This window comes from Chinchilla lanigera, unplaced genomic scaffold (assembly GCF_000276665.1).
Source record: "Chinchilla lanigera isolate Chin_1 unplaced genomic scaffold, ChiLan1.0 scaffold00073, whole genome shotgun sequence".
NCBI classification, from domain to species: Eukaryota; Metazoa; Chordata; class Mammalia; order Rodentia; family Chinchillidae; genus Chinchilla; species Chinchilla lanigera.
In genome coordinates this window covers 7736694-7751661 of record NW_004955474.1, presented here as the reverse complement: position 1 = coordinate 7751661, position 14968 = coordinate 7736694, and the positions used below count along the sequence as shown (strand labels likewise).

The window sequence follows — 14968 nt, the reverse complement described above, 5'->3', positions numbered from 1 at the left end:
TGTCTTCTATATCTTGAGATTATGTCCTTACATTGGCTCATTCTGCTGCGGATAATTTTGGTTCTTCTGGATATCTGCTTGAATCTGTTTTTATAGATTCCATTTCTTTCCTATGTTGGGCATTAATGGTTTCCATCATTTTCTTAAGCTCCTATATTTCTTTTTTATCTGTATCTGCTTTAGAGTCACTAAGCATGTCTTTCATTATGGTCACCATCTCTGTAGTTATCTGAGAAATTATTTCTGATTTAATTTTTTCTAGAGCCTCATTCATTTGCTTTGCTTTTACCACTTCAGAGGGGCCAGGTGTGTAGCTTTCAGATTGTCACAGGTCAGTGCCCACTGGGTTTGTCTTTGGTGAACTCTGGGGTTGTATCTTGTTTATGTGTCTTTTCACTTCCTGTCTCTCTCTCTTTCTCTCTCTCCCCCTCTCCTTCTCTCTCTCTCTTCTTTTAGTTTAATTCCTGTATTGATGCTTGTAAATTTCCTACAGTGAGTTACTTTATTGGTAGTATTTAGAATCCTGAGGAAATGACTACTTTTCAGAGGTGTTTTCCAGGTGTAGTTGGTTTTTGAGTTTTGAGTCTGCTGCTAGATCCCACCACTTCAATTTGTTGGCAACGAGAAGTTGCTGTCTGCTTGGTCCAGCCCCTGGTTCTTCGGCACAGGCCTACATTATTTTTTGTGATCCTTAGGCAATCTCAGTCTTACAGTATCAGAAAGAACAGCTGGTAGAGCAATTATGTCAATTTGGCTAATGTGATACTATCAGCAATAACAATAGCATCCGTCACAGCCTAGAAAATGACAAACTGACTATAATTTGCCCCCTTTAAGTATGTCTGTGAACTAGGTTTGTGGTTATATCACAAAATCTAAAACAAACCAGAAAACTATATGCAGGAAATAAGTTCTCAATGTCCATTTTACCCTCAGGGGAGAAAATTAAAAAGTGATTAGGCAAAAAACAGAAATAGAAGAAATGGAAGAGATTAGAAGCAAGGCTGGAGGACAAAGTGGGATCATACAGATTTTGGGAAACTGGTGCAGAAGATGAGGGAAAGAGAGAAGGAAGAAATAAAAGGAAAAATAGAACAAAAACCATAAAGAAGTGAGGAACAGTATTCACACTCATACAAAACAAGATCAAACAATGAAGGAGAAAACAAAAGCCAAAACAAAATAAACAAAAAATAAAACAGTAAAAGATAGAGAGAAAATAGTCCAATTCCTGGTTTTTCTCTTCTGTCACTGGTAAACAACATGTGGAGCTAGAGCCCAGATCTATGTTGATTTATCCTAGTAAGCCAGCAGTAGCTTTATGGTGGGGTAGTGGATAATTTCAGTGAACCTGCATCTTTATTTCCCCTGAAGTTCATGCTGGTTTTTTGCCATGAGGCTGGGACCAGACCTGTTCAACCTACAACCATCAGTGTACCTTCTGCAGGCTTGAACTCAGCTAGGAGCCATTAGAAGGACCTGGCAGTTACTGTGAGTTCTGAGCTCAGTTGGGCACTCTCCAAGATAGCTCCCAGCCAATTACCCTCTCCTATTGGATGTCTGAGCCCTCAGAACTCACACCCAGCTAGTGTAGTCTTTCCTGTTCACTGTTTCCTTCCACTGCTATGTCTCTCTGTGGAGGCCTTGGGGTTGCCAGCAGTCACTATGTCTCCACAGGTTTGAACTGCTCTTCCTATGCAATGAGTCCTGATCGAGGGAGAATGCTCCACTGGCTACCTCCTCCTTCTTTGTTGAAGTTTCTCTCTTCTCTTTCACTGTGGGCTTCAATTCTTGGTTCAGATCCTTCCTGGGTCCACAGGATCCACTTCCTTCCTTTTTTTGTCTTCCTCGAGTTGCTGTGTTTCAGTGTCTGGACAGCCACTCTCAGAGGGACTGTTCATCTGCTGATTACCTCTCTGCCATCTTAATGGAAGCCTTTTTCTTATAAATATATGTATCCTACTTTGTGGCAGAGTAATATTTCATTGTGTATAAATGCCACATTTTCTTTATCCAGCCTTCTGTTAATGGACATATAGGCTGCTTTCAAAATTTAGTGATTCTGAGTTGTGCTGTGATAAACATGGGTATGTATATGTCACTGAACGATGTCTTTAAATATTTTTGAAAGATACCTAGAAGTAGAATAGCTGGATCAATTGGAATTTCTATTTTTAGTGTTTTTAAGGACTCTTGATACCAATTTCTGTAGTGATTGTACTACTTTACATTCCCCAACAATGTATAGGCTTTTTCCCCACAGCCTCACCAACAATTATTGTTATTTGACTTCTTGATGATAATTTCTCCTTATGGAATAAGGTGAAATCTCAGGGCTGTATTAGTTTGTAGTTCTCTAATGCCCAGAGATGTTGAACATATTTTCATGTACTTAATGGTCATTTGTACTTCTAAGAAGTGTCTATTCATTTTGGCTGTTCATTATTTGAGTGGGTCTTTTAAGGGAGTGTGATTTTTTTCTTCTGATTTTTCACTAATTCCAGTTAATCTTAGATTAGTCTTTGCATCATGTAGCAGGTGTTGGAACCTTTTTCCATGATGTTTGACAGTCTTTAAATTTTCTCTTATATAGTGACCTGCATCAGCCCTATCTTCTAGTAATGACACTCTGCCCTTACATTGGTGACTCCTGCAGGCCCATACTTCCACAGAAGTTTTTGTCTCCTGGATTTATGTTTGATACTTTTTTGTGGACTCTAATTCTCTACTAAACTGGTTGTTCATGTTTTATATCATTTTATTTTGCTCAGGTAGCTTTTTATAGTGTTTTCGGTAAGCCCACTGATCTTTTTTTATTACATCAATTATGTGTTTAGTTCTGTCATCTTTGATATTATGGAGCACTTTATTTGGTTTTTTGTCTCCTCCTTCATTATTTTATATAATTCCACTGTTTGGGTTTTGATTTCCTCCCCACTGGTGTTCTGTAGGTCAGCTTTAGACAAGGTGGGAGCTTTTGGAGGCCCTTTGTTGCCTTCTCTCTTTTGTTTTGTTTTGTTTTGTTTTCTTTTCTGTCTGTCTTTCTTTCTTTATTTCTTTTCCTTCCTTCCTTCCTCCTTCCTTCCTTCCTTCCTTCCTTCCTTCCTACCTTCCTTCCTTCCTTCCTTCCTTCCTTCCTTCCTTCCTTCCTTCCTTCCTTCCTTTCTTTCTTCCTGGTGTGTTGAGGGCTAAGGGCCAGTTATAGTTGATGGACTTTATTGCTAGTGTCAGTATCTGTAGGGTTAGTGTTTGCTTTCCAGTGAATGTACTCTGTGCCGCCGAATCCTGTGCCTTTGCCTCTGTCCCAAGATCTGACCAACTCTGTTAATTTGGAGAGGGCTGGGTACAGTATGATTGGCCCAATACCAAGTTCTCTGGAACTGAACTACCATATTGTTGCTGACAGAATGACAAGCCGGATATTGACATACAATAAAAACCAATTCATAGCAAAAATTATGCTGCCTTTGTAACAGCAATAAAGGTAGGAACAGTAACAGAATGAAACAAAAACTGGATATTGACATACCATAAGAGTCAATAAAAGCTACCAGTGTTCCACACTTATAATAGAAAAGGGATCTGCAGCAATAATATAGACACAAAGAGAAACTAAATATTGACATACATTAAATATCTACTAAATGCAAGAACTATACCAACATTGATGTTAGAAAAGATTCCAATAATAGCCAAATTACTAAGGTTCCAAATCCCTCTGTGTTCCCCAAGTCACTGCTTTCTAAACCTAGCCTTATAGCCTGTGGGTTCTGTGAGACCCACACACATACAGTAGGGGCCCCCTCTGTCCACACATGTCAGGCTGTGGCAAGCGTCCAAGCCAAGGCATATCTCTGATCATGCTGGCAGAGGCGGAAAGCCAACAGATTTGGGAGTGTGAGGCAGTCACTGGATTTAATGCTAGCATTTTCAGAAAACCACACATGACTGGCCTGGCTTCTCATTGTAGAGGTCAGATCCCCAGGTTCTTCCTAGACTGAGCTTAAACTTTTCAGAGGGTCCTTGGCTAGCCTGCATACTCTCTGCTGTTGTCTCTTGCGGCAGTGTCCCACATGGTTACTCTGGTAGGGTGACTTCCGAAGCAGTAAGCTGTGCTTATTCTGTTTTGCTTTGTTGCTCAGTCTTAAACAATTGACCCCTTCCCAAAATGGCTCCTGATGAAATACTTTGAAATATAGTGGTGCTGCACTGGATTTCTACTCCAACTCTTGCCTGCCAAGCAAAAGGAGTCACTTACAGAATAAAACCCCATAATATTTTTGCGGTTAACAGTACCTGTGATAGTTTGTTGGTGTAGCACCAAGGGCTGCTCCATTGTTTGTCCCTGGAGCTGCCACCCCTCTCAGGATTTTCCTATGTGAGCTGAGACAGGTCACCTCCCTACCAGCTGGGGTTGACTTAACAGACTGCTTCACCCTGTAGTTTATAGTTTTCCGTCATCTCCCCCCGAATTCTTGGAGTTCTTATTTCTATATTTACCAAGTTGTTTTCCTGGTGTTGCAATTCCAGGTCACAGACATGCTATATCTTTCTGTCACTCTCTACTGTTGTTTGAGATTTGCTTTTCTTTAGTGTGTATTCTTGCTGTCTTTTAAAAGAAATCAATTGATTGCAAAAGCTTGGTTTTATTTTTGGTTCTAAATTCTATTCCATTGATCCGTATGTCTGTTTTTAGGCCAGTGTGATACATCTTGACTATTTTGTGTTTCTTTTGTTTTATCTTTTCTTTTGAGAGACAAGGTCCTGCTATGTTGTCTAGACTAGTCCCAAACTTCTGAGTTCAAGAGATCTTTCTGTTCAGCCTCCTAAGAAACTAGGTCTATAGGTACTCATCACTGATCCTCACTTCTGAGATTTATTTTTATATCCAGAAATTAAGCTGTGTGCTTGGCACATCATAGGTATTAAATAAATATTATTTGTCCTGTTATTTGGTAATACTTTACAATTTTCCAAGTACTGATATCTTCTTACAGAAACACAGAAATGTCAGCAGAGAACTCTTCCTTTTGTTTTAAGGTATTCCTATAGTTGGCTGTCAGTAGGAATAAAAAAACCCTTTTTTTCAGTACTAGTTATTGAATCCAGTTCGTTCCTAGTGAGCTGTTTCCCCAATCATTATTTTTGTTTTGTTTTATTTTATTTAATTGATTAATTTGTGTGTGTGAGTGTGTGTGTGTGTGTGTGTGTTTTGAGACAGGGTTATGTTAAGTTACTCCGTGGCTTAGGCTGAGTTCCACCTTGTAATCTTCCTCCTTCAACTTCCCAGAGTAGTGGGATTATAGATCTGATCATCCCGCCTGGCAGAATAAAGTTTCTTTCAAATATTTCCAACAGGCCAGTGACAGTGTTTGAAGAAGATATTTAGATGAGCCTTTCAGTGGGATGAAACTCTGCCAGTTTTTGATAGAGGTCACTCAAGAATTTATGTTGTTCTAAAAGACCTAAAATTCAAATGGTCTGTTTTCCTGTGTGCCCCATTTGGAACCTGACAAGACTCTGACACTCACTCATCTCTGAGTACTAACAAGGCAGGAGACGTCCGGGATCAGCCTGGTTGTGAGAGTCTGCCAATAGTGTCCGGCCGTGGTGGCACAAGGCCTGCTTTGTTCAAGGCACCAGCAGTTTTCTGCCTAACACTGTATCTTGACATTACTCGGTTAAGGTTAGAGGAAACTCCAGGGAAACACGTAGGACCAAAGCTGTTAAAGTGTAGTAGTCTTCTATGTTAGAATTGTAAATGAATAAAATTACATCTGTCTTATTTTTAACTCAGGTTTGCAGTTTTCTAAGTTGTTAAAATTTTTCACTTAAATTGTTTTTATTTATTTAATAACAACTTTATTGAGCTATTATTCGTGTACTATAGAGTTCAAGTGTACAGTTCATTGGTTTTTAGTCTGTTTGTGGAGTTGTGCAACCATTGTCACAGTCAATTTTGAAACATTTTTGTCACCCTAAAAAGAAACCCTATGCCCATTAGCAACTACTCCTCATTTTCCCTATAGCTCCATAGTCCTAAGCAACCATCTGTCTACTTTCTGTCTCTGGATTTGCCTATGATTTGCCTATTTGGCTCATGTGGATTTTTGTTTATTTGTTTGATTTGTGACATAGGGCCTTTGCTATACCCCAAGCCTAATTTTAAAAAATTTTTAATTTAAGTCAAGGTCTTGCTAAATTGCCCAGGCTGGGCTTGAATTAGTGATAGTACTCCCTTAGCCCCCCAGAGTCCTAAAATTACAGGTGTGCATCCCCACACCTAGCTTGGCTTACATTATTATTGAGGCTGTGTCCCATCATAGGCAGTCTATGAGCTGAAAAACCAGGGATGCTGGTGTTGTTGCTTGGTTCAAATCTGAAAGCCTCAGAACTACAGAAGCTAAAAGTACACTCTCAGTTAGAGGCCAGAGAATCAAGAGCTGGAGAGGGGGACTGATGGCAGTACTCGAGCCCCTAACAAGAGCTTAGTGTTCTGATGTTCAAAGGTGGGAAAAGGAAAACACTCTGGCTCTGGAAGGGAGGACAGAAATGTACCCCTCCTCCACCTTTTTATTCCATCTGGGCCCTCAGCAGGTTAGATGGTGCCTACTCACATGGAGAGCAGACCTTCTCCACCCAGTCCACTGACTCACCTGCCAGTCTCTTCTGGAAATACCCTCACAACCTTACCCACAATTAATATTTTACTATTTATGTAGGTGTCCTTTATTTAATCAAATTGACATGGGAAATTAACCATGTTGTAGCATGTAACTTTTGTGATTGTGTACATGACAGTTTACACATCCTATTCAGGATTCTCTGAGAATCTTTTTTTGTGAAAGTGCATACTGGTTTTTTTTATTAGATTATATAATGTCTGTCTTTAATAAACTGATGAACTAAAAGACTACCTCTTTTGCTCATAAACTAATTTGTTTATAAATATATTTTAAGGTATATGTTATACTGTTTACTAAAATAAATGTTTTTGAAATCTGAAAAATATGACTATTTTCAAGATATACTTGTGTTGTTTATAGAATTCTAGCATAGTAGTAAAGTTTTGCCAAACAACTTTTTACTTACATGTACAAATGCAGTGATATATAGTTTTCTGTGGGACAAAACTACTCCAAAGTAGAAGTATTTTAGATTGAGTTTGAAAATAAATCTTATGAACACATGTCATACAGTGTTAACAGTTCTACTTGCAGCCATCTGCCTTATCAAGTGTTAACCCAACATAATGAATCTGATGAGTTTTCAATTTTACTTACAAAGTTGCAGTTTCATTATGAATGAAAATCTATATACCTTTTTTATTTCATAATTGGAAAAGAAATAGTTTTTACATGATACTGTTAGAGTGCATGACTTGTAATCTTAGTTTTTACATTTAATTTCTTTACATAATATTTAGTTTTCATTTAACTCTTTAATGTTACTGTTTATTTTCAGATAAATGCGGTATCACTCTATCTCCTTTACCTTGTGGAAATGATTTCTTCAGGACTCCAGATTATCTATAATACGGATGAGGTACGATTTTCCCATTATACTACTAAATACTGAGAATATCTTTTTCTTTTTACTTTTAAAGACTTAGTTTTAGTTTCATAAAATGGATTATATTTATATTCATATAATGAGATGAAAGCTTTTGTTTCAAAAATTGTTTCAAAAAGTCTTTACATTTTTCTGGGGACTTTTTTTTGTATAGGGCATCGAACTCATGACCTTGAGCTTAGCAGGCAGGCACTGTGCTGCTGTGCTGTATCCTGGCAGTCTTTACATTTTTAATATAATGCACTTTAAAAGGGAGCACAGCATATGACAGGTGGTAAAACTTAACTCTTACAAAGGCCATATTTTAGGTGATTTAAAAGAAAATGATGTAACTTTCAAAAACTTTTAGTAACAATGAAAATAAAATAGGATTTACAGATTTTCTAAGTTATGTCTTTACGCACACCATTGCCTTTTATAACTCAAACATTTAAAAGCACAAAGAAACTTTTATCATATGACATTACCGTTATTTAAGACTTCATTATGGTTCTTCATATTTTTTAAAGAAAGAAACATGTATTCTTATTTTTTATTGGCAAAACTAAAAAGAGTTTATACTCCTGCTTGAGAGGCTTTTCTTTCACATACACATTAATGCATGAATGAACACACAAGCACACAAGCTGGCAGACTTTGCAATGTACAGCAGGGAAACAAGAAAGCTTCCATGATGGTACACAAAGTCGTCATTCTGTGAGAAACTAGGTATGCCATACATACTTGCTATTCCTTTCCTATGCAGAAGAATTGTTACATCAAGTACAAAATCATCATTGGCCACTGTTTGAACTGGGGTACATGTAAGTTTACCCTCTACTAGTTTTTAGTCTTATAAGTCAAGTCTTTAGAGGTAAAGGTAAATAACACAGAAGAAAATATAATGAGGAATTAATATTTAATTGTAGTTTCTTCTATTTGATTCATGACACAGAAGAAAATATAATGAGGAATTAATATTTAATTGTAGTTTCTTCTATTTGATTCATGAATAATTTTGTGTTTTAGTTTGTCTAAATCATTCTTAGTTTATAATTGGATGAAATAATAGTATTCAAGCATTTTCAATAGAAAAATGACTAGAAAACTTCTTTTACAGACCCATCTTAAACAGCATCTTAAAATATAAAACAAATAAAAGAAGTGTGACTCTGGCTGAAGAGAGAAGGGCTTTTACCACCAATCCTTTAGTTTGTCATTTCTTTTTCACCCATAGAGGCTGCAGGCACTGGGGAAATATCCCAGGTACCAGAGGAACATGGTGTGATGACCATTTGCAATTAATGAGAACTGATATTGTTCTTTGCAAGTGATTTTGTACTAATGTTACTTGAGGCAAAGGTAGTCGTGAAAGTGTCATAGCAAAAGTTTTGTTTGGTTTGGTATTTTATTTTTTGAAAATTTATTTTCTGCTTTGTAAACATCCACATTATTTCATTATATAGATCTTTGTCAGTTGCCATTATGTGTCAATATGATATTGCTTAACCTATTTTTATCTTAACTTTAGTATACTTTATCTTGACCTTACTGTGTTTACTTGGTGAATATAAAATTGTCACAAAGCTAATATCAATAAACTTACCATGTACATGTAATCATGTATCGTTCACCATCTTTTTCCCTTGAGATTCTATTAATATATCAAGGACCATATGAAAAGGTAGTAAATAGGTCTCTGTAGAATCTTTCAGTCAATAAAGTTTCTTTTCTCTAGACATTTCTGAGAATTTAATTCTATGAAAAGAGATATGACTTGGTCCACTATCTTTTCTGAATGTACCTTAGGCCCTGGTTTGACAAGTTTGTAACTCATCTCTTCTTCAGTACCTGGTCACATTCAGATCTTAGGACTGTACAAGGATTTTGGAGATAGTGCAGCTACCATTTATTTCCTTTTCTATTTACTATCAAATTTTAAATTTGCCACAGTCTTTATTTTTTTCAGTATTGAAGAATATACACTCTAGGTATACACACACACACACATATACATATATATACACACATACATACATATACACATATATGTAATGTGTTTTATGTTGTCTGCACTTTTGGTTTTTTAGTAACTATTTTCTTCTTTTTGCAATGCATTATCGTATTGTTACTGATCCTTTTGAATTGCTGTATTGATTTCCACAGTGATTGGACCTCTCCTAGTCTATACTTCTACCAACAATGGAGAAAGGTTCCTTTCTCCTCACAGCCCTGCCAACATTTGTTATTGGTTGATTTCTTGATGAAAGCCATTGTTTCTGGAATAAGATGAAATTTCAGCATTGTTTTGATTTGCATCTCTCTAATAGGCAGTGATGTTAAACATTTTTTCATATATTTATTTGCTGTTTGTACTTTCTTCATCTGAGAGATAATCTATTCATTTCAGATACCCATTTTAGGATTGGATCTTTATATTTGGGAGTGTCTGAAACATGGTCAAAAATTTTTTCCCTACTCTGTGGATTGTCTGTTCACTCTGCTGTTGGTTTCTTTTGTTGTGCAAAAACTTTTTAATATGTTATGATCCCAGTTGTTGATTCTTTACAATATTTACAGTCTTACTGGGCTTTTGTTCATATAGTCTTTGCCTACACCTGTGTCATCAAGAGTTTTACCTACCAGCAGATTAACAGTGAATGTTTTAATATTTAGATCTTTTATCCATTTCGATTTTAGTTTAGTGCGTGGTGAGATACATGGGCCTAGGTTTAATATTCAGCATGTGGATAGTCAGTTTTCTCAGCACCACTTATTAAAGAGGCTATCTTTCTTCCAGTGAATGTGTTTGACCCCTTTATCAAAGGTAAGCTAGCTGAGTATACTTGGAATTGTTTATGTATCTTTTATTCTGTTTGATTGGTCCTCAGGTCTGATTTTGCTTTTGTTCGTTTATTTATTTATTTATTTATTTGTTTATTTATTTATTTTGCCACTGCTATGCTTTTTATCATGGTAATTTTGTAGTATAACTTCCTATCGGGAATTGTAATGCTCCCTGCCTTGACCTTTGTTGCCCAGAATTGCTTTTGCTATGCTAGATCTCTTGTGGTTACATATGAATTTTAGAATTGTTTTCTCTAGTTCTGGGAGGTATGCTTTTTGTATTTTGATTGGATTGCATTAAATCTGCTTAACAGTTTTAGAAGTATTGCCATTTTCAGTACATTGGTACTACCTATCCAAGCTTGGGAGATATCTTTCCAGTTTCTGATATCCTCTTTGATCTCCTTTTTTAGAGTACTGTAGTTTTCAATGTAAAAGCCTTTTACATTCTTCATTAGAATGATGCCTAAGTCTTTCATTTTGCTTGATGCTTTTATATAAGGTGTTGTTTCACTAATTCTTCTCTCAGAGTTTTTGATTCGTGAACAAGGATGCTATTGATTTTTTTAGTGCTAACTTTGTATTCTTCTAGGATACGGAACTTGGTTATTAATTGTAGGAATCTTTTGGTAGAGTTTTTGGGGTCTTCTGTATAAAGTATCAGGTCATCCACAAAAAATGATACTTTAACTTCTTCCTTTCCTATCTTTATACCTTTTATTACTCTCTCTTGTCTAATTGCTCTGGCTAATGTTTCCAGAACTATATGGGACAGGAGTGGTGATAGTGGGCCTCCTTGTCTTGTTTCTGATTTTAGAATGAAAACTTTTCAGTTTTTGACCATTTTAGTATGATGTTGGCTGTTGGTTTGTCATAGACGGCTTTTTTCAGACTGAGATAAAGACCATCTATTCCAATTTTCTTTAGGTTTTATGACGCATGTTGGACATTGCCAAATGCTTTTTCTGTGTCTATAGAAATGATCATGTGGTGTTTGTCCTTGGTTCTATTAATGTGGTATATTACATTTATTAATTGTGTATGTTGAGCCATCCCTGTATTCCTTGGATGAGTCTTACTTAGTTATGGTGTATAATCTTCTTGATGATTTGCTGCATTCAGTTTTTCAGTATCTTATTGAGGATCTTTGCATTTATTTCCCTTAGGGAGGTTGACCTACAGTTATTTTTTGTGGTTGAAGTCTTCTCTGGTTTTGATATCAAGGTAGTGCTTGCTTCCAGGAATGAATTTGGGAGTATTGTTTACTTTTCAGTTTCATTAAAGAGTTCAACTTATAATGGCATTAGATCTTCTCTAAATTTCTTGTAGAATTCAGCAGTGAATCTGTGAGGACATAGGATTTTCTTTTAGGTAGTTTTTTTAGTTACTTCTTTAATTTCATTGATATTGAGTTACTTACAGTTTTTATATCTTCTTGATTAGCTTTGGCAATTCATATTCATCTAGGAATCTGTCCATTTCTTCTGCTTTTTCCGTTGCATTAAAGTACAAGTTCTTGAAGTAGGTATTGATGATCTTGTGGATTTATGCAGGATTCATTGTGGTTTCACCCTTTTGATTCCTAATTGCATGGATTTGAGGTCAGCCCTCTATTTTCATAAGATTCGGTAAGGTTTTATTAATTTTATTTAGTCTTAGAACAATTTTCATGGTTTCTTTTGCTATTGATTTCCAGTTATATTGCATTATAATTTGATAATATGCATGAGAAAATTTCAATTCCTTTGCATTTACTTAAGCATATCCTACGAGTTAGTATGTTGTCTCTTTTGGAGAAAGTCTTGTGTGCAGCTGAGAAGGATGTGTATTCTAATGTTGTACAGTGGCACACTGTAGACACCTACTAAGTCCATTTGTTCAAAGGTTTGGTTCAGTGCTATTTTATATTGATTTTTCATCTAGTTGATCTATTTGTGACAGTGGCATATTGAGGTCCCCTATTACAAATTTTGTTATTATCTGATTTTTCATATCTATTATTTGTTTCATATCCTGTATCTGATTTTTCATATCCATATTTGTTTTATATGGTTGAATGTGTTGGTACTTGGTTCATGTAAATTTAGGAATTGTTAACTCTTCTTGTTGGATTGTTTCCTTAACAATTATATAATGACCTTCTTTGTTTCTTCTGATCTGTCTTGACTTGAAATCCACTTTGTCTGCAGGTAGAATTGCTACCCCTCCTTTTTTCTGGGTTTTTATCACATGGAATATTGTTTTCTATCCTTTAACTTTCTATATATTTCTCTTTGAGTTAAACATGTTTCTTGTATGTAGAATATTGTTGGATCTTGTTTCTTGATCTAGTCTGTCAGTCTTCTTTTGATTGACGAATTGAGACTGTTTACCTTGATGGTGATAACTGATAGGTATTGACTTGCCCTTATCATGTTTTTTGCCTGTTTTTGGTTCCCATTCTTTCCCTTCTATTTAATTTCTTGCCTTGTCTGGTGGATTCAGTCTATTGGGATTCATGAAAATTTTGTTTTCTTCTTATATAATATCTTTCAGAACCTGCTGGAGTGCTGGTTTAGTGGTCATGAATTTCTTCAGGTGCTTTTTATCATGAAAGTATCTTACTTCTTCATCAGTTTTGAAAGATAGTTTTTCTTGGTACATTAATGTGGGTTGGGGGTTGTTTTTTTTAGGGCTTGAAATTCTTCATTGTTGACATAAGGGTTTGTTTTGGAAAGTATGCTGTGATTCTGATGGGTTTTCCTTTTAGGTGATTTTTTTTTCTCTACCAGCTTTTAATAGTCTGTTCTCATATTGAATTTCTGAACTCTTCACTGTCACATGTCTTGGTATACTTTTTTTCTGATCATGGCTAATTAGAATTCTATATGCCTCCTGTCCTTTATGTTGAATTCTTTTTCCATTCTTAGAACGTTTTCTGCCATTACTTCTGTGGATGAGTTTTATGTCCTTCATGCTGTCTATTGATTTTTCTTTGATTCTGATTAATCTGTATGTTATTCTTCTTTGCATCACCTAGCAGCTGTTGGATTTTTCATGGTTCCTTCCTATTTTTAAGGTCTTTCTTTTGATGATCAGTAACTGCAAACCTGTCTTCTAGATCTGATATTCTGTCTTCACATGGGTTAATTCTGCTATGTATACTTTCAGTAGAATTTTTAAGCTTGTGGATATCTGCTTGATAGAATCTAATTTTTTCCTGTGTTGGACATTCATGGTTTCCATCACTTTCCTAAGCTTTATTTTATTTTGTGTAGCTATTCTAGATTCACTAACCATGTCTTTCATTATAGACATCTTGTTTTTAGTTATCTATATAATTATTTCTGATTTGGTTATTTTTCTAGAGACTCATTAATCTGCTTTGCAACTTCTACTGCTTGCATTTTAGAAAGTTCAACTGGATTGCTTTATATTACTTCCACCTCAATGCCCACTGGATTTGGCTTGGGTGGGCTAGAGGTCTGAGGTTGCTTCAGTGTTTTCTCATTTTCTATTTTTTAAATTTGTTTTCTGTTTTAATACTTGTAAATTGCTTATGGTAGGTAGCTTTATTACTAACATGGAGACTTCTTTATGAAATGGCCACTTTTAAAGATGGCTTCTTTGTATAGGCAGCTTTTGATTTTGAGTCTGTCTCAAGATCTTGCCTCTTCAACCTTTTAGGAATGAGAGGTTCCTGACTGTTTGGCCTAGTACCTAGGCCTTTCCTACTGGTACTATTTATGACACTGAGACAATCTGAATATTGGCATACAGAGAGAACAACTGACTACAACAACTATGTCACCTTGGCTAAAGTAGTATAATCAATAATAATAAGGATAGCATCAAGCACAGCCTAGAAAATTATAAACTGTGGTAACTGTTAATTTGTCACCTTTAACTGGTTACAAAATTTATAGTTATATAACAAAATCCAAAACATGGAAAATTATGTATGGTAAATATCCCCTCAATACAGCAATTTAAAACACGTATGATGAAAACTATAGATATAAAAGAAGAGGAAGAGATTAGAAGCAAGGCTAAAGGACAAAGGAAGAATACCCAAGTTTTGGGAAACTGGTAAAAAAGACGAGAGGAAAAGAAGGAAAATACATGAGCAACATAGCTAAACGAAAGGACTGAAAACAGTGTTCACACATACGAAAAACCAGAAACAATCAAGAAAAAATACTGAAAACAGAGAAAAAAAAGCAAAGAGTTTTTTTCCTGTGATTTTTAAGCCTGTGCTTACCTTTCAAGGTCCACAGTATTTTGGTAGTGTCCAATTCAGATCATGTTTCTAACGTCACTGGTTGGCAGACAGCCCAGATCTGTGCTGAATGGTGCCAGCGAGCCTGCAGGAGGATTAAGTAAGCGTTCTGGGTAATCTCAGCAAGTCTGCAACAGAAATAGGGTTGCATGCCAATTCTGCGACTTTCAACTCCACACAAGTTCAGGCTTATCCTGCCTCTGGTTGTGTGGTCAGAGCCTGAATTGCTCAGCCTACAGCACTCTGAGTGTGTCTTGCCGGCCTGACCTTGGCTCCCTGGCCCTCGGTTTCTCCCATGGCACTGTGGGATTT

At 36.0% G+C, this 14968-nt stretch overlaps 1 protein-coding gene across 5 annotated transcripts in view; it reads left to right on the top strand.

Moving 5' to 3' along the window:
• Phkb (phosphorylase kinase, beta) overlaps positions 1–14968 on the top strand; it is a 201427-nt gene that overhangs the window by 49422 nt on the left and 137037 nt on the right. For all 5 annotated transcript variants that reach the window (XM_013502735.1, XM_005401408.2, XM_005401407.2 and 2 more), the window contains one exon: positions 7465–7545. In XM_013502735.1, the coding sequence (XP_013358189.1) occupies positions 7465–7545 (81 nt within the window). The remainder of the gene's footprint in view (positions 1–7464; positions 7546–14968) is intronic.